The following is a 21,569-nucleotide window of genomic DNA, read 5'->3' as shown; positions in this document are numbered from 1 at the left end:
AAATAAAGTAATTAAAAAGATTTAAAAAAATATTGAGATTGGAGTGTGGTCAAATTTCCTTCCGTCCAATAATGTTTGACTTTGACTTTGGCTGTCTATGTGTGTGTCCATGGCACTCGCGACACAGGGTTTCCCTAGTGCGGGATTATGAGTATGTGTATGTACGTTGTTATTACAATTTTGTTATAATTATTAATTACCTATTTCCGCCGCCAAACAGTAAATCTGAGCATTACTACGTTCCGGTTTGAGGGGGTGAGTGTACTGGTGAAATTACAGGCACATGGGACTTGTCAATTTATGTCTCAGGGTGACGAGCGCAATGGCAGTGCCTCTCAGATCTTTGCGATTTGAAGCTCTGAGTGGCACTGCAACTGTTATGAATAGTCGTATCACTTACCACCAGGTAAGCCTATTTTTATAAAAAAAAAATATGTAAAATTAATTTGATTAGACAGGACGCGAACCTGTTCCTGTAATACCTGGTTAAGTGAAGAAAAACTTCTATAAATTGAGACACAAGTGGCGCTATGGAAAAAAAGACTATTTAAAAAATCTGTAACCAAAACGCATAGAGAAATTCGTGAGGTCTTCTGAGTGGAACTGTAGTTCAATGGGCAGAGCTGTTGCCCCAAATTGGTTTGTCTGGTCTGTCAGATAGAAAGATTTTATTTTTGTGTTCTGTATTTGTATTAAGTAATAATTATAGCCGCAACACAATCACGACACATTCATAACCCCCGAGGCTCATTTTATTTGTTATTAAAATACGCAAATATAAATTCGCATTTCAAAATTCAGGTACCCTTGAAATTGTAGTTAATTAATTGAAATATGTTACGTATTTCGAATTTCAATTAACCCCTCAAAAGATATCGCAACAGGCGTTTCACAGTCTGATATTGACGCATTTCATAATTCATATTTCAAATATTGCGCACACTATTCTATTTTGTATATTGATGTTAAATATTAATTTCATTATTAAAAACAATCATTATTAAATGATCGAGTCTATAAATATCGTACTATGGACATTTCGAAATTTTATGTCAAGAGTGAAATTTTTATATTTTGATTTCATTGTTGTTATAAAAACAACATAGTACGGGCCGGTGTCCGCAACTCGACGTCAATGCGCCTATCTTGCGTGTGGTGGGTGCAGGGTCCTCCTCGTGACACGCAAGCTCCTCCAGGAATCTCAGCAACCTCCTTGGGTTGCTGAAAACTTCGGGGAGCGACCTCGGTACTTTAAGGTACTTCGCCCTGTAGTTGGCCAAACCGGAGCATACACACAAACAATACAGATGTTGTTGCACTGATTGCAAACCAGGCAAACCCTCAAAGAAGTGGAGCATATCGCAGATGTAACAGTAAAAGACAGAATCTTTTGGAAGAAGTTGGAGAAGTTGTTCCGTGCCCCTCTTAGTGATGAATGGGGTGGAGTTTCTCCAGCTCCACTCAACCGGGAAAGGGCCCCCGGCTGGGTGCTAGGCTAGCGCAGTCGAGACCGCGGAAGAGTGTGAAAGCGTTTTCGAAGACCCGCAAAGAGTGGAGGGAGGGAACACCGTGGGGTTTTAGTCGGTAGGAGTCCACATAATCCGTTAATATCACATAATAACACACATAATCTGTTGCCCCCGCAGCAGAGATATATCCATGAGGATTTCCCAAGATATAAAAAAAAACGCACGATCTCCCTGCTGGCCATTGTCGCTGCCATGACCAGTAATAAGGACAAGCAGTGCCTTGTGGAGTCGTTCGCCACCTCATCATGGCGCGCAAGGAGGAGGCAGAGCGGGAACGGGATCCGGATGCCCACCCAATCCGCCGTAGAAGACTAGGCCGTCGCAGATCGGCGTGATCATTTGGGCGATGGACGGGTTCTGCCGCCCATGTTGAGGCTTGCAGTGTTGACAGGCCATGAAATGTTATAGAGATGTCATGACCCGTCACGCACCGACGGAAATTGGAACACTGGGTTTAGTATGGTCGGACTACTCCTCTTCAGGGTTAGACCAGTCCCGTATAATTCCGGTACTAATCTAATTCTCCGTCCGACATTCTGAAACAATTACTGTCAAATAAGTAAACGACCAAATTAAAAAACAATGTTAAAAAAAAGCTTCTTTCGCATCATGCGGCCGTCCCCACATGGCCGGGATATCTTGTACGCAATAAAGTAATTCCCTCGGGTAAAAAACAAAGTATTTCACCGATAAAGGCGGCCCTTACACTTAACGCTACTAACTGTAAATTAAGACAATACTAACCATACTAACAAACAGAATGGGCAAATAATCTTAGCGTTCCATTTGTGTCCTAGGGATTATTAATAAGGGTGAGGCCAGACGAGCGTAATCTTGTGAGTCGTTGTTTTTGAGTAGCTTAATTAATTTACACTGCACTCAGTTTCGTATAAACGTCCTGTTTGTGTCACACAATGACGCAAATGATGAGTTGTTTGCCGACTGGTGTGCGTAATTAGTTTAGAACCGAACTTCGGTGGCATTATGTGACGTGCTTGTGCGAGTGGAGAGAGGGGGTGAAGGAAGGACAGTGGTCATATTTCACAAATTGATCTGGATGTTCATACAAACTTTCATATAGTATATGAAACCGCCCACACTTTAATCTTTCCATATTGAATGGATGTAGGTACTGTAGTCTAGTGAATATAGTTTTGTATTTAGAATGTGTTTAAAAAAATAGTATAGAAAAAAGAATATCTTGGCAGTTGTAGAAGTGGCCATCAACAAGTAAACACGTAAAAAATACAATAAATATCATTGACTTACAAATAAATGTACGACGGGTTTAATACAAAAACCACGGAAAAAATGTCCCAAGTCAACCTATTTAAATGTAGTGACATGTAAAGGAATATGAAAAAGCTAAAACGTTGAATTTAAATTGTAATGTCATCGCAGTACTGTCTAATTTTGCTTGCTTCGCTGTCAGTCGAACAAACGAAGACTAAAGCGTGAATGACGCTCTGTATACGATTTTAACGCCCTATAAGTTCGGACACTTTTTAGCGCGGACCCGACGTCCATATAATTGTAAGTCAATGATTTCTAATTAAAAATTTGCTGCGCTGGAACAATGCATCTATTCATGCAATATATGTATTGATGCGAATATACAAGATAACATCAGTTCTCTTTTTAACTTAGATGGGATACCATATGAAAACGAAATTACGAAAACATAGCAAAGGTGGCGGTATAATAATTTATTATAACAAAAAACAAATTTACCACTATACCTACATTCACAAAACAATTTGAATGCGTATTATTGGAAATCACAACCCCAGCTAATTATTCTGTAACTATATGTGCAATATATCGTCCCCCCAGGTAAAAGTAAATATCTGTTTCTTCATGAACTAAACCCATACTAGACAAAATTAACACACAACCTGATTTTTGCTTGACTGGCGACATCAATATAGACCTAAAAACGGAATCACCTATAAAACATAGATACAATAACATTCTTTACGGTTGCGGTATTGCACGCGGGATCATTGAGTATACACGTATTCAGTTACGTAAGAACAAAAATAAACATTACATTTTAACCAAATCGTGCATCGATCACGTTTATGCGAGATCCCGAACGCAAGATATGTTCACCGCGGCGATCGGGACGAAACTAGCAGATCACCGTGCCGTCGTCATCCCGTTCTGTGGCACTAATAAGGAACATGGACGCTCCTCTTACTGAGACGGAATACGACTACAAAAAATTATTAATACTTCTGAATAAGATTGATTGGCACGAATTGAATACAAGTAATGAAAAAATATATGAATTTATAAGTCAAACTTTCAATAGATGTTATGAACAATCAAAAATAAAGATCAAGATTAAATCAAACCCTTCGCGTTCGAACAATTGCTGGGTCAACGACAAAATCATAAAAATCTGTAAATACCGCGACGAATTATTCATGCAAGGGCTGAGTGACACACGTGATATGATTGTTAAACAAAAATACAACAAAGCTAGAAATTTTGCCAATAAGAGTATAGAAAAAAACTAAAAACGTATTTATAAAAAACCAGATTCATATTAATAGGAATAATCATAAAAATTTATGGAACACACTTAACCAAATAGCTGGGCGTGTAAAACCCTCAATAGATAGCATAAGTATGAATACAGTCAAAAAACAATCCTTAACAATAAAAGTAATTGCTAACAAATATTCGACAACTTTCATAAATAACGTAAAAACCATTATACCAGACTGTAACAACCTAATTCTAAATCAAAACTTGTCCAAAAAATCTGCAAATATTTCAATCCGCTTTAGGAAGGCAACAATACATAATGTTAGATGTATCACAAACACTCTAAATACAAAAAAAGCACCCGGCGTAGATCTTATAAGAGCTACAGATGTCAAATTACTGTGTGATAAAATAACGCTCACAATCTCTAAATTAATAAACGCTTCTGTAGAAAGGGCACGATTTCCGGCAGAGCTCAAAATAAAAAAGGTAGCAAGGAAGAGTACGACAACTATAGACCGGTCCCGATTTTCCCCACCCTCGATAAAATAATAGGCAAATTCATTTCTAATAACATTCATAAATTTTACTACGATAACCAAATCCTCTCCAATGAGCAATACGGGTTCCAAAAGGTAAAAGTTACTTTCTGCATTCGCAGACTTAATATACAAACGTTTAGGCAATAGAAAACATATACTCGTAGTATTTATCGACTATAGCAAAGCCTTTGATACTCTAAATCACGACACGACCTACTCGAAAATTTAGATGATTGCGGTATAGAGGTCCTTTGCTAAATTGGTACAAGGACTATCTCCAAAATCGTTCGTATTATACCAAAATTGGCGAATCTCTCAGTGATCAGGTGACAGTTACTGATGGCACAGCGCAAGGTTCTGTACTAGGACCATTGTACTATTTGACCTATGTTAATAGCCTGCCCAATCTTATTTCAAAGTGCGACATATTCCAATTTGCCGACGACACCTGTCTTCTAACAGCAGATACTGACATCAAATCCGCACTTGACCGACTACAAAATGACTTCAACCTACTCAATATACGGTCCAGCAATACAAAAGGCAAGCAAAACAAAACTTTTGAACATAAGTTCCTCTCAAAATGGATTAGATCCGTCGATCTGAATTTAATTGCTCACTCACATTGTTGAGTGCATACTCAACAGACAAATAGCATATAATTGCCCTCCGTTAGAAGTTGTCGATAAGCAAATATATCTCGGACTGAAAAATATAAAGAAAAATATAAGGAAAATTACACCGTCGTTTGCGTTTTGTAGAATACTACCGATACATGAAAAAGTAAAGTATACCCTATTATAGTCTATTTCAATAGAATTGAGAGTAAACGTAAACAAACCAGTTGGGTTAAAATTCTGAAGAAATCACTCACTATATGGAATAAGTAACACTTTTATGTGTATTTTGTAGGTTTCCACTAGATATCTCACCACTTTTTCCAACAATATTCGTTTGTTATGCATTATAAAATCATAATTGAAAAATCTTCGCCGAAAACTGAGATTGATTTGACAATCCATAGTCTAGAATGTCTATGGTTGCATAGGGATGTACGGAAAAAAGTTCAATTGAGTGAATCATAGTTTGAGTAAGTGATTGCCTCAAGAGTCACCAGAAACTTACGTCTTGAAGTCATTTGACCAACTCTTATTTCTGTACCGCTTACAAACGATTTAGCGACTTGTTAACTATCAAGTATTTTCATAATTTTCTGTATTTAACTGATAGCTTCTAACTTTTAAACAATAAATGTCAATAATCGTAAATAAAGAAACGTTTTTATATGTATCACCTTCAATCAATTTACAACGGTCAAATGCGCGGAATTCACTTGATGTTAGTCCAACAGATTCAATTGATCGATCTGATTCATTCAATAATTGATTAGTAAATTACTCTACAATTGCCCATCACTAAACCGACTATGGTCGGGTCAATGCACTCAATGTTTACCTTTACTCTCAATTCATTTGAAACAGAACAATTCTTCAACACAGATTTACAGACACAAAAAATTAAAAAAAAACCAATCAGAAGTAATACACAACTAAGGCTCGCCTTACCCAATTGTCAAAATCAATACGGTTATAACCAACTTATCTACAAGATACCCACCCTCCTTTATAAATGAATTACCAACTACCCTAAAACAAGAATTGAACCGCCAAAATATTAAAAACAAACTAAAAGAATATTTCCTTGAAAACATAAACTAAAAGTAACTAGAAATTATTTTTGAGATAATTATATGCTTAGAATAATAACGCATAGAATGAGAGTTTCATATCAAACGAACTGTCACAAGTGAGTCAAAAATCAAATTCATGTAGGCTAGTTTTGGTAGTAGGTTAATTTTCGGTTTTAGTGAATATTTATATAAAAATACAAATTGAAACGCGTTACTTCCTTGTCGAATGTGATGTTAGTATCTATTTTATGTTTGTCTGACGTATTTTTACACTCATCTACCGCACATTTCGTCATTTTTAGCTAAAATTCTTGATCTGTTCGCGGTGCAAGTTGACCTTGAGCACTGAAAGCCCGCCCGCTCGTGTAGGCCCTTTGGGCGCGCTTCAATTTGCCTCAAATAGCGTGTGCGGACTAGGTTTCCATGCGTTGTTATTCTAAGATTATATGTATGTATGCAAATATAATGAGTGTACTAATTATATTACATACTAATATATTATATATTGATTTAATTAAGTTAAATTAAGGTTTCTTTTTTACGAACTTGTTTAAAATGCTAAATAATACAAACAAAATACTTAAACTAATGTAATAGAAAAAGAACACCTATTTAATTTATTAACCAGTTTCATTCACACACACACACCGAGTCACATCCACATACAAACAAACAGCAAAATTGTCCTCGCATTCGCCCACGCACCATCCTCAACACATCACACAATCTATTAACACGACCGACCCAGCTACACACGCCCAAACATACACAAGCGCAGCCAAACTGACGCCGACGACTTTTAGCAATGTACGGGAAAACGACATAGTTTAAGTTACATTGCATTAAAACAGGTTTTGTATGATTTTTATGTGTAAATAAATAAAAAAAAAATACATTTACTAACATCGAGACTACCTAAAGCTAAATGGGTCACTACATTTTTATCTCACGTCACTATTGTTGTCACTAAACACTGTGTAAAGCTTATATTTGTTAATACATTTATCAAAGTAAGCGTTCATGATTGAATATTAATGTTATTTTCTGGTTCGGTCGGTGTGTACATATTTTTCAACCAAAGTAAGTGGCACTGGCAACATTGTTGAATCGCTTTTCCATTTTAGTTTATTCTTTTTTCAAATGTTCCGTAAACATTTGCACAACACTTGCAGCCTTTTTGGTTACTAATTAATTACACAGCACAGGTGGTTCGAGAAACAACATAGTTAATTACGAACTTATAATAACTTGAAAAAATAGTGTTGGAAATCCGCAACTGCTGAACAAGTTTTACGATTATTTCTTTCTCAATTTTCGCAACGCGTCACGGACATACTTTGTTGCAGCTGAACAAACGTTTCAACAATCATTAACGTGCACTGAAAAACATAGACTTTATTCCAACATAATTATTTTCAACCGACTTAAAAACAGGAGGAGTTACTCTATTCGACTGTATTTTTTCATGTTAGGCGATTACGGCATTTTGAAATTTTGATGATTCGTTTTTGTTGGAAAGAGGGGACCACAGTATTGGTCCCATTTAAATTTGAAGAAAATATCCCACCTTTAAGGGTGCCAAACTAGGGGATGAATCCGGTTTCGCGCACATTCTTAACTTTTGAAGTCGGTGTTTTTTATAAAAATGATATTAGTGCAAGTCGATATGTGAATTAAATTAATATTCAGTAGCATTTGTTGTGCCCTCAATATTATCTTGAAACTTATTCTATAAACCGGAGGTCACCTAAAAGAGATTGCTATCTAGTAATAGGGCCGCGGTTTGTATCTGTCTTTTGTCTATTGTTTTTATTATGTATTTATTTGTTCTTGTACGCAATAGAGCACATTTGTATTGTATTGTAATTATGCTTAAAATAGTCGATGCAATCATCAATCAATCTTTTAAAATTTAAATGTTTTTTCTACCAAGATTAACAAAAAACTGTATACATACACCATATTTACAATATAAGTAGACAATAATTAAAGGAAATGGAAGGCTGTAACAAAAAAATACAATGGCATAAAAAAAACACTCCGTAGTACAAACTATAAAATCCAGAAGGTCTATATACGTATATAATAATATATCCAATGCTTCAAAAACAGTTAAATTACGTAAGTTGAGTTTTACATGATAATTTAATAAGCACGTCCTCTCGATTCGAGAATTTTGATAGGAATGACGACGAAACGAACCAACGTAAGAATAGTGTTAGGACAAGGACTCCGAGAACAATTCAAAATTTAAAAAATAAGTGGCAAGGAACCAGTAAAGAGGTTTATAAAAACTGTGATGACGACGATCCTTCGTCGGACTACTACTGTGGTTGGCGTCGTCACAACTGCCTCAGTTGATAGGCTCAGAATATAGTCGCCTTACTTCTCAAACTCGTATTTTAAAGCTAATGAAATGTAAAAAATGGATTGTACATACAAATTTACAGGCTGATTACACATTCACACACAGGCTTTATTTACACCCTTTTTTTTACCCTTACCCACAAATTAACATTGACTTACAATTATATGGACGTCGGGTCCGCGCTACAAAATGTCCGAACTTATAGGGCGTTAAAATCCTATACAGAGCTTCATTCACGCTTTAGTCTTCGTTTGTTCCACTGACAGCGAAGCAAGCAAAATTAGACAGTACTGCGATGACATTACAATTTAAATTCAACGTTTTAGCTTTTTCATATTCCTCTACATGTCACTACGTTTAAATAGGTTGACTTGGGACATTTTTTTCGTGGTTTTTGTATTAGACCCGTCGTCCATTTATTTGTAAGTCAATGACATAAATAGAAAGTTTTGCCATCTCCTGATGAAGGTACTAGTTTGAGAAAGTAAGGCGACATATGTCATAAAGAAACAAGTTATAAGATTACCTTCCAATGGCATTTAACATTGTCATTCCAGAACATATCAATTAATAATACGGCCCGCGTGGGCGCGGGATAGACAAAGGAAACGCCTACAACAGTTGGCTAACAACATGTATACCCTGCATACACACTGCCACCCCATATTACAGCTACATACTAACAACGTAACCTCTATAGTCGGAGATTGGCAGGCAGGTGTAGCCAACCTTGAGATAATTTCTGTACAACATTGTGTGTACCAAGTATCATACGGTTCACTTGACTGATATTCTGCTTTCGGTCAATAGTGTGATTTGTGATGAATTTTCCAGTAATCAACGCTATATTTAAGGTACATTACATATCTAAGGTTGAGCATTGCTGTATAATATTTTTTTATAAATGGAGGGTAGTCGTCTACAAGACTCTCGAGAACTCAGTAGTGAGAAAAAGCACAAAGACGAGAGATCTTGTAAGTCGGGTGTTATCACTAAAGTGGATATGGGCTGGTCATATTCAAAGAATCACAGACAGTGGTCACAGATAGTCACGTACTCGTATCCGATTTATAAGAAAAGAAGACGAGTCAGGCCATAACAGAGGTGGAGTGATGATATCGTAGAAGCAGCAGGAACGCTATGGAAAAGACTGGCACAAGACACAGTCTGTTGCAAGAAGATGGAGGGGGCTTTCACCGCTAAACGCGGCCCTTACACGTAACAAACCCCACTAACTGTAAATTAAGACTGTACTAACCAGACTAACAAATAGAAATTGAATAAGTTATATAGTAAACTGTATGTTGTAAGGGATAAATAAAGCTATTATTATTATTGTATATCTAAGGTAAGGTTGCTTTGCAGTTATACAAAATAGTAAATACAAAAGAGTGAGCCGTCTTGGTAACGCGCGTGCCATCTGCATAGTGCAAACAACTATAGTCCATTTGTTTAGATACTTAACTAAATGTAAACAATCTTGATACATCTTTACATTGTAACATCATCATCAAATCAATAGGTATAAAAATAGCATTGACTTACAATTATATGGACGTCGGGTCCGCGCTAAAAAGTGTCCGAACTTATAGGGCGTTAAAATCGTATACCGAGCGTCATTCACGCTTTAGTCTTCATTTGTTTCTTCTGACAGAGAAGCAAGCAAAATTAGACAGTACTGCGATGACATTACAATTTAAATTCAACGTTTTAGCTTTTTCATATTCCTTTACATGTCACTACGTTTAAATAGGTTGACTTGGGACATTTTTTTCGTGGTTTTTGTATTAGACCCGTCGTCCATTTATTTGTAAGTCAATGAAAAATAGGCATGCTTTTTCATATGAAGCTAAGTATTTGTATTTTGTATATGAAGGTAAGTATAATGTATAATTCATTAAATAGATATCTCAACATTTCTTTACATTTAGTTAAGTACCTAAAAAATTGGACTATAGTCTGTCTTTTTTTTAAGACGGAGTAAAATGACATTTCATTGCGCAAGTGTTGCCCGCTTGCAAGCAGCTAGTGATTGCAGTTGATAAATTTTCTATCGACTATCGACTGAATTGGTCAAGCTTATGGAATAAATAACCGAACTTGTTTCATTTGAATCATCCTCGACCCATTATTCATCCAATTACTGAGCACAATTTCATTTGCAACATTTGTAACATTGTTCATGTAACTGTGGGGAATTGAAATCTATCTCACAGCATATGTATCTCGGTCTAATAATAGACAATAAGTTTAACTGGAAACCTCATATAAACTATGTATGTAAGAAGTTGAGAGCAGTCTTGTCAAAACTATCCTTCCTGAAACAAAAGTTACCTTACAAAAACATTAAGGATGCTGTACAACGCACTGGCTGATTCAATAATTGGATACGGGCTCATTAGTTACGGTAGAACATACAAAACATACTTAGATGATATTTATAAAGTACAAATTAGGCTACTAAAACCTTTTGTGCCAATATCAGTTAAAAATAAATATAGAAACGATTGTAACAACTTGTTTAGATACTGTAAAATCTTAGACATACATAGTAAATAAATATATACACAATTTGTGATGAAATAGATAAAATTGACATGTTAAAACAAACTACTTCTAAATTACCTACCAAGGTACGTTCTTCCTCTATACAATAACAACTGTGGAAAGTGTGTCTGGAGATATGTTATTTTTTTTTAGTTTTATTATGTGATATGTTACCAATACTGCTTAATAAATTGCCAAGTGGCGTTTTTGATAAACTTATAGGTAAACCAAAAAATTGTAAAACGATCCTTAAGTCAATTCATTTATCAAATTGTTAAAGTTATTAGTTCTTAAGTGTAAGTTGCGTAAATTATTAGATACGTATAAGTATTGGGCAGTAATTATTTTGCCTGATAGCTTGTGATGGCAGCGATACATAAATCTGTTAATGGTTTTAATTCGCTGTCTTGTGTTCCTTTTTGTAAACTTTTTAATTGTGAATAAAATAAATAATTTAAAAAAAATAAAAATTTAAATTGTCATAGGAAATGAAACTATTTCTCCGTATTTAAATCGCGTATTTTTGTTTTTTCAAACAAACCGACGTTTCGGGCCCTTTACAGGTCCCATGGTCTCGGTTGACCATGGTCAACAGCGACCTACAGTTTAAAAAAAACGAAAAAAAAACATTTAGCGCATTCGTGATTAGTACGATGGACCAAGATCATTATGTCCGTGTACGCCTTTAAGTAAAAGAAGTGTTAATGGTTTTATTACCCTATTGTAATAGAAAGGATAAGCCGTTTCAAGAGACATTCATTGGTGCAAATAATTATAATTCTACGACTATAATAACCTGGGGGCCTACCACAACCCTTTAGAACAATATTACTTTTACCCTACATTGACTTTTCATATCATGACATGCTTAAAGTAACCTTATTATAATATTAAAACTATTACGTTTTTGAATATTCATTCACTCAATTCGTACTGTGACGCGACATTAAAGTAATATTGCTCTTATGTCAAATTTAGCACTCTTAAAACAGTTACTCGGACGCAAGGGAAAACAGTACGATTTTCGAATTTATTGTCTAAATACTGATTGGTCATGATTAATAGTTAAGTTTAAATTATTTATTTAGATAAATCTCTTCAATATTTTGTTTATTATTTTATATGCTTTGTACATGAGAAATAATTTCTCCACTAGTTTGTTATAATTATTAATACAAAGATCGAACAGTCAGAAAAAATCCCTTCGATCCGGTCGGATTCGAACCGACGTCTTCTAGCAAACCGTGCCAGATGCTATGCCAACTAAGCCACGGAACGAAGCAGCGGACCTCACGGATTTGTCCATGTGCTTGTTGTCCTATCTTTGTACTTGATTTTTCAACGACTTTTCAGCCGGAGCGCCATCTATGAGATATCTATGAACGTATTTCGTTACCCAGTTAGATATTTTTACAGCTACCAGCCCTGGCTTGATATGTCGCCATTCCCTGTATTTAAATTTTTATTGAATTGATATTTAATTATGTTTTATGCGAAATTACTCCATTAGTGTGTTCGATCTTTGTATTAATAATTATAACAAACTGGTGGAGACATTTCGCATAAAAATTATTGAATATCAATTCAATAAAAAAATAAATAATTTCCTGTTAAATATAGGCGCGATTTTAATTTCGTGACTTCTTGCAGTTTCACCGATGATTTTTTGAAAAATTATGACAACGGCACTAACAGTTTACACCACAGACCACATAAATACTAGTAATAGACTGGTTAGTGGGCGAAGTAGGCGTTACCTAGCTTATGATCAGACGGTGATATGAGTGTCAACAGCGCGTCAGTCGTCGTTCAAATGTAATATATGTAATACATGATTATTTTGTGGAAAAAATAAAAAAAATGCCGAATTGTACCATTATATCAATTGATTTCATTTCATCGGTAAGTACTAAAACTCTGTATTTTCTAATATTTTGAAAATACAATACTAAAATTTCGAAACAAAACTATTTTTTGCAACCCGGTAATAACAATATACATTGGTTGCTAGCCATCGCCGTCGTCAAATGAACAATTCGAATGACGCTCAATGAATTGCTTGCACTAGCGTCGTATTACACTTGGTACTGGGTCCGCGTGTTGTAATCAAATTATCGATATGTAGAAACTCTGTTTTTAGAAACCCAGTGTTGATTAAGTTCAAAATTTTTTTATTATAGCGGTACCAATGTGTAAACATAAATTGTTTACAGGTATTTAAAAGTTAACAATTTTGATTACTTAGATTACTTAAATGTATGGTCCCAACACTCGCATTTTTTTAATTTTCAATCTAAGTAAAAACGATATGTTAATGTAAAAACAGGAAATATAGATAGAAGAGGTACAGTATCGATAATTTTACAATGCACGTAAGCTCGTGGAGTATATAATAAAAACTTTATGAGATTGGAGATTTTCTTTCCCTCATCTACATGATTCCATCTCCCTACTTGATTATTATTCGTCACCTTCGTCCGCTTGAGTTCTTAGTTTTATCACAGGCACGATTTACATATGCAGTTTTTGTATTGATTTTCTAAGTTTCCCGCCGGATCCTTTTTAAAGGAAGCAACAGGCAGTAAAAGCTGGGTAACTACTAAATGTAGCACCATTTCGAAAAATAGGACTTACTATAGAAAAAGTACTTCAAAAAATTATTTCTCTTTAATTTGAATTAGTAGAAAGTCAATTTTAAAGTATGATTATGTACATCATACTATATAGCAAATTTTGCTATAGGCATTTTATGACATCACATTAAGTTATGTACACATGAATAACAACCGAACAATTCATTAAGAAATGAATCATTGGTTAATCAGGTAATATATGATGTGAAACTCAGAGCCGCATTCACAAATTATAAACCACAACTAAATGTGAAAACATTTCTGAAGCATTTTTAGTTATTTTTTGTCAAGTTTTCATGGAACAAATGATTCGCTTCTTCGCCTTCGGAAATAAGTATCTTCATTTTCTTGACAAGCTCGTCGACGCTATAGGTGCAGTCATGTTCAGTCAGTTCAGAAAGAGGTAATTGTTGAACGAATATATCGTATTTCAGGGAGAATAAAGATTTTTATGATGACTGTGCTTTAATATTTCAACCCTTCCAGTGATCGGATTGACTTGAAATGTAAGTTAACGAAAGTACGATGACAGTATAATAAATCATCAATACTGTGATTGTAGCACGTTGCTACGTATACGCACACGCCTGCGTAGCTAATATCAATGAATATGTGCATGTAGTAAAACCTTATGCGTATTTAGTAACAAATGTGTGAATATAAAAAAAAGTAAGCTAAGTTAGTTCTCGAAGAAATTGCTTTAAATGCCGTTTCCATATAACCGTGGTTAACCCTAATTATAGCAAATTATAAAGCAATGCCTAGTTCAATATTCCGCTAGTTATGAAACTTACTGTCGATATCAAATGTCACATGCCTATCTGTAGAATGTCAACTTTTTGCTTCCAAGAAGTTTATGTTCATAGGATTCTTAGCTTTTATGTGACTAGTAAAAATAAAACCTTATTTAAGTTTTTTATTATTGTCTATTTTCGTTTGATAATTTATAACCAATCAAAATAATGTTATCTTAGTACTAATGTAAGATTACGTTATCAAACGTGTGCGTGTGGCGACACCGGTTTTGATACAAATGCAGCTTGACGCCATTTCCATTCTTCTCTTTCTTCCGTGGTTAACACTAAACTCATTCCAAAGCACAACGTGAGAATCAAGGCTCTGCTTGTTTTATTTATTTTTCTTCATGAAAATGAGGGACTTAATTTTAATAGATTTGATTATAACACACGTTTCTTTAATCATTCGTTGTTCCCATCACTATAAAATATATAACTCGAGTGACAGGTTTGTCATGGTACGAATATGAGTAGTTTTTTGAAAGGTTATTGAAGGCCCACCTCTCCTTAATGAGAAAAATACAATTGCGAGAAATTTAAATTATCCAATGTTAGACATATTTAGTAGATAGTTACAATTGAAAAATTGAACCTTGTTGATACAGTTGTCTTTTCAGGTATGACAACAGATACTAAATTGCAATAGAGTCTCCAATATAAGTAAGTTGTCGCAACAGTTCAACCTTGCAGTGTACGCGACTAAAAAAATACGAAACTTTCAGACGTGGATTGGTTTACTTCAGTTACTTTCACAGTTTAATGATATACGTCATTTTGCTCTGGGGCAATATTAATAGTATCTTTGTCCTGCCGAAACGTGCGGTTAGGGCCATTTACAATCTGGGCCCCAGACAGTCTTTGAGAGATAATTTTAAAGAAATTGACATTCTTACACTAGCGTCAAAGTACTTTTATGCAAATGGTTATTTATGTTAAGAAAGGGTTTTTTTTATGGAAAATAGATACAGACATAACATTATTACGAGGAATAAAGATAAAATAGCTTTCTCACAGATGGCGCTACGACTAAGTCGTTGAAAGACCAAGTACAAAGACACGACGCAAGCACATAGAAAGATTCGTGAGGTCCGTTGGTTCGTTCCGTGGCTTAGTTGGTATAGCGTCTGGCACGGTTTTGCTACAAGACGTCGATTCGAATCCGGCGGGATAGAATGAATTTTAAGTGTTGGATCTTTGTATTAGTAATTATTAACAAAGTAGTGGAGTAATTTGACAAAAAATAATTGAATATCATACTGGTGAAACATTTTGACATTCGATATAAAACCTTATGAACAATAAAACTGAACAACATAACAATGAAGACTGCAAGACAGGAAAATTATAATAAAAATTTAACATCAAGAAAGAAAAAACTATAGAAGACAAATTATAGAACAAAAATCATGAATGAAAAATTATAGTATACTTATTCCGACCAATGGTTATGATAAGGAGGGAGATTTGACCTCCATCTCACCTGGCGCAACGACGATGAGGTCGACTATGGAGATATTCTATCTCGTCTTGGAAATTCCAATCCCCATGGTAAGCCATATTAATGCGGCGGCGTAATTATCTTTATCCGCAGCAATCTCCGTTCAGTCAATTATCGGCGTGTCAGCCACAGACGGCCATCTCGTTGCACCCACCGAGTGAGAAGCAATACATATTCGCCAATAACAATAACATCCCCCGTAGTAAGACCTCTATAAAGCTATTATAACTACATTTAGCTGTCAAATTTGAGTGATAAAAATTTTAAAATTTTGTCACAGTAGTTACATGACGAGCACCGTGTGACGTCACATTTTTGTCACTGCGAGAGCCGCGACTAAGCGGCATAAAGTATACGTAAAGTGAAGCAGTATTTATACTTTCTTTCTTTTTTATAGAAGAAGTATTTATACTTTCCCCAGTAACAGAAAGATTACACGCGCTAAAGTGACTACAGGTACAGAGTACTAACTAAATAGTCGGACATTTTTTAATAATACTAAAAACAGAAGACACCTCAGTGCTTCCAGACTTCCAGACGTCTGAAATTTTCTAATCGTCTTGCTACTTAAAAAATCCCTCCCTAAAGGTTATCAATGGACTCAGAGATGAAGTTCTCGACTTGAGGGTTTTTGAAAAACTTTTTTAATAACAGTAGTACAGCTAAATGAACCACGGTTGAGAATTTTAAACACTCTACTTGAAAACTTCCGTTCGTATTCAAAGTTAGGGATGTGCAAAGTATCATATAAATATTATTCACATAACGCGTATAATATGTAAGTTTAACATTCTATAATTTAATTTTTTATATTAATCACTTACACTAACATTCATTCTTAATACTCCGTAGGTTATAGACCACAGCTAACAAAACGTCATTTTATCTAAATTTCATTTCATTTAGAAATAGGACTATTTCCGAAAAACGATATCCCTAATACTAATATTATATGAATTATAATTTGGCCTGAAAACATTAAATCGCAAACACATTCGTTTCCGGGGTTCGCCGGCCGCTGCCGCGGCACTCTCGCTACACTCGCTCGGCTCGTGGTGCTTTTCCATGTTCTAACCTAACCTGCTGTTTCATTGAAACCACCAATGTGTGCCTGTGTGGAACAATAATAATTGCCGAAATAAAGGTTCAGCTTTGTAAACTATATTAAGGATAACAACTCTTCCTCAGCACCTCCGGCTTTTAAATTACACTCCAAGTATCCAACAGACAAGTACCATGGCGAATCAGCTTCAAACTACATACTATACCACGTACAAACTATCTAAATTCACAATATACGATTTTTTTTACAAAATGCGAATGAATATCAAATAAGAATTATATGAAGTTAAATTACAAGAAGTGAAATTGGTCCAAATAAAAATCATATTAAATGAACGATATTTGTTTTGAAATTAGTTTTATTTAATTTTCAAGTAAGTGCGGCGCGCCCAACGCGTAGACCTCCACACAAATGGGATTTAATCGACGTAACTTTGTGACGTGTAACTTTGAGAGTCACTTGGCACCAAATAACAGGGTGCTTGATATGGAGACAGATATATTTGATTTAATTCGCACATCTTATTTACCTCACAATTTACTTATTTAATTTCGTCGCTTTATTATTGAGGGTGACGATACTGAAAACACTGTCAGACAAGCTTATGGAGATACCAATTGCACTTTGTAGGCAATGGAGAAACTTCCTGTCAATGGTCACGAGCTGTTCGTTACCATTAGCTTCACATATGCAGTTGTACAAACAAAAACCTCTCGAGCAAGGCTACTAAACATTTACAAGTCGTCTGAGATACGTTCATTTGGCCACTAAATTAACGAAATGGAAACTTGTAATCCAAGCTATTTATGCGTAATTGTAGACAACTTAGAAATTGAAATCATAATCACGCCTCTATTCCAAAAGTTACATGACATTGCTACACAAATCCGACTAAAACTGAAATACAATCGATTCTCTATCCAAAACGCGACCAATCTAACTTGCCATTTATCGCAAGCCCAAAACGTCTACAAACGCCTGGCAAATTGGGTGAGACAAACTTCGGCATCTACACGATTGCGAGAAGCAAGCATGGCGGCCTCCCGTTTGTGTCTGCTATTACGTTCGGCTTGACCTATTTTCATTACAAAAAGAAGTAAGATGGAAGGAAACTTGCATCTGCTACTTTTTTTTTGTCCTTATGGTCCCTTATGCAGGGTTCTGCTTGAAAGCTCCCCAGAAATAATAAAATAGTCTCGTTTGACTACAAAGTTACCGCTCCTAGATTATAATAGTTGTTCATAAATTCTTTCCGCTAAGGAAAAGGCAAGGCTTAAAACCTTATAGTCATGTCTATCGACGAGTCGACAGTTCTCAAACATTACTAATTAGCACAAGGCAAGCGCTTGCCGCAAGCTTCCACACGCAAGCCAATTCAAACACATCGTCCACACATTTGTGCTTGCGCGCCCTTGCCATGTTTTGGCAAGCGTGTGGCAAAATTATCGATAATGTGAGCGAGTGTAGTTTCATAAATATACATTTCCTATAGAAACAAAAGCTTACCACTCGCTGGTGTTCCAGGTCCGCCTTGTTGCCGACCATGAGCATGGGGAACTCGTCTCGGTCTTTGACGCGCAGGATTTGTTTATGGAACTTGTAGAGTTCGTCGAAACTGGAGTGGTCGGCTACAGAGAACACCAGCAGGAAGCCCTCGCCGGATCTCATGTACTGTTCACGCATGGCGCTGAACTCCTCTTGACCAGCTGTGTCGAGAACTGAGGACAAAATTCAATATTATTTATTATAATCTAGTGAATGAGTTTGTTGTTAAGGTGCCTTCATATAATTTATGCTCGATTTTTTGACCATCGACAGATGTGATCAAACAAAACGAGGCCATTTGTAAGCAACTCCTTTTTAGGGGTTGTTTTGAAGAACCTGTTTGTTTATTTAACGGTGCATACTGCATAGTCATTGTCATTTTCAAATGAGCACTTATTTATCGATATCGTATTTGTTAATTTCATGAAAATTCAAAAAGTTAAAATAAGGTGTAAAACATTATAGAGCGTAAATGGAATGTTAATGAAAATTCTTTCTTTTCCTACCACTATTCTATACGTACATAAGCCCTCTTGTACTAATAGGAAACGTTTTTTAATGTTTATACGTTTTTATATCATTATATTATATTTGTTACAGAATTTCCCTTTTCTTTTCCTCTTCCCATAAATATACGTGGGACCGAGCATTTCTCTAACTAAAGGTCAGTCATATGTCAACGTGTGTTATCAGATAAAATCGAATAGATGTAAGCAGAGATGGGAAAAACTGCTTATTTTTAAACGTTAAAACGTTCTGCTTTTTTTAAGTAAGCGTGATTTTTTTAAACGCTTTTCACTTAAACGATTTTTAGTTCGAAGCTTACAAAATCGTTAGAAAAACGTTAGACTTTTATAACGTGGTATTGATAGCGAAAAGCAAGAGTAGACCTCTAAAGGTTTTAAGATAAGTACAGCTTATTTGTAAAACACGAGTTTTATTTTTAACCTTCTTCAAAAAAGGAGAAGGTTCTCAATTCGACTGCATGTTCTTTTTTCTTTTTTTTTGTTTGTATGTTACGCGATAACTCCGGTATTGGTGAACCGATTTTCATGATTCTTTTTTGTTGGAAAGAGGGTACCTCGATAGTGGTCACATTTAATTTTGAAGACAATCATCCACCTCTAAGGGTGGCTGTTCACGCATGAAGATTCATTTTATAAATAGCGCCTAAATTTTATTAAAAGGAGCAATTATTTTAATGGTTGTTTTTGATATTCTCCAATTCAAGGCGTTTTACTCTATCAATATACTTTGAGTAGTGAGAACCGATTTTTATTATCTCCTGTGTCAAGTCCCGTAGTGGCGAACTAGGTGATGAATCCGGGTTTGCGCACTTTCCGGTAACCGATTTCAATAAAACTTAGTAATTATATGTAATTTCACGTACTTTTGAAGTCGGTTTTTTTATTATTTACAAAGTTATTGTTCACATTGACGAATTAATTTGTTTTGCAAACATAGATGGCGGAACTTGAAACATAAGCACGTTGTTAACGCTTACGCTTAAATTGAAAAGCGTGCTTATGTGCTCATTTTAAAAAGCATACTTTTTTAAGTGCTTTTCGTTTAAACGCCCACCTCTAGATGTAGGGAACGTTTTTGTAGATTTTCACGTGTCCATTGTAAAGAAACGAGCTATTATATAGGCACTTTTAAGAAACAAGCAACTTTTGCTTTAACGAACTTGGCATCTGGGGGGCACTGCCACTTCGCCCGTCACCCTGAGACATAAGTTGACAAGTCTGCCTGTAATTTTCACCAGCATCTCTTCCCTTGAAAACCGGAACGCTGTAGCGCTCATATTGCTGGTGGGCGGCAGAAATAAGTAATGTGGCAGTACTTCCCTGGACGAATTCTTTGATACGGCGTTCAGAGATTTATTTTAATACGCGGCACTTCTTTCTTCTTTATTGAATACGTCAGCACTACCAGAAAAACGATACATCAAGAAAACAATAAAATCCAGACACATACATTAAAATAAATATTAATTAATCTTGGCTGTATTTTGATTATATGCCTTAGTAATAATAAGACACACATACGAATATAACATCTTAGAATAATAACGCATAGAAACCGAGCCCGCACACGCTAAGTGAGGCAAATTGAAACGCGCCAAAAGGGCCTACACGAGCAGGCGGGCCTTCAGTGCTCAAGGTCAACTTGCACCGCGAACAGCTTCAGAATTTTAGCTAAAAATGACGAAATGTGCGGTAAATGAGTGTAAAAATACGTCAGACAAACATAAAATAGATATTAACATCACATTCCACAAGGAAGTAACCCGTTTCAACTTGTATTTTTATGTAAATATTCACTAAAACCGAAAATTAATTTCGTTGCAACAAGACACGAAAATGTTGCAAAGTAACGAATTTCTTTCTCCCAATTTTGCTATTCTGTTTCAAAATAATTATATTACGTACTTTTTTGAGAATAGGCAATATAGCGATGTCTGCAGATTTTTTTATTCTAACGCAAGTGTGCATTTGACCGCCATTTCTGCAAGTTGAATGCGTACAAATGTTTTTTACAAAGAGCAACCCCTAGAGTTTCTTGCTCATTCTTCTCAGGGGAATCTGCCTTACGAATGAGCGGTAGAGTTTAATCCATATGACGATTTCAAGTGTAATTTGCTTACCTATGAAATAAAGATTATTTTGATTTTGATTTTGATTCTGGGTATCGTTTACGAGGTATTTGGGAGTGCTCATTACGAATATAGCACTTATTTCTAAACCCAAGATGGCGGGCACGATTTTTCAAAAAAATGCAATATGGGTATTCTTTTCGAGGTATTCGGGGATGCTCATTACGTATATGGCACTCATTTTTAAATCCAAGATGGCGGGCGCGAT

The 21,569-nt window shown here is 35.5% G+C and overlaps 1 protein-coding gene across 1 annotated transcript in view; it reads right to left on the bottom strand.

Annotated features, from left to right (window-relative positions):
- Nucleotides 1-21,569, bottom strand: part of LOC113239569 (ras-like protein 2) — a 116,120-nt gene that overhangs the window by 10,089 nt on the left and 84,462 nt on the right. The window contains exon 3 of the mRNA XM_026476630.1: nucleotides 18,667-18,878. Within this exon, the coding sequence (XP_026332415.1) occupies nucleotides 18,667-18,878 (212 nt within the window). The remainder of the gene's footprint in view (nucleotides 1-18,666; nucleotides 18,879-21,569) is intronic.

Source organism: Hyposmocoma kahamanoa, unplaced genomic scaffold, assembly GCF_003589595.1.
Source record: "Hyposmocoma kahamanoa isolate Upper Pololo Valley unplaced genomic scaffold, ASM358959v1 99879, whole genome shotgun sequence".
In the NCBI taxonomy this organism is placed as follows: Eukaryota; Metazoa; Arthropoda; class Insecta; order Lepidoptera; family Cosmopterigidae; genus Hyposmocoma; species Hyposmocoma kahamanoa.
This window is presented reverse-complemented; position numbering and strand designations above follow the sequence as displayed.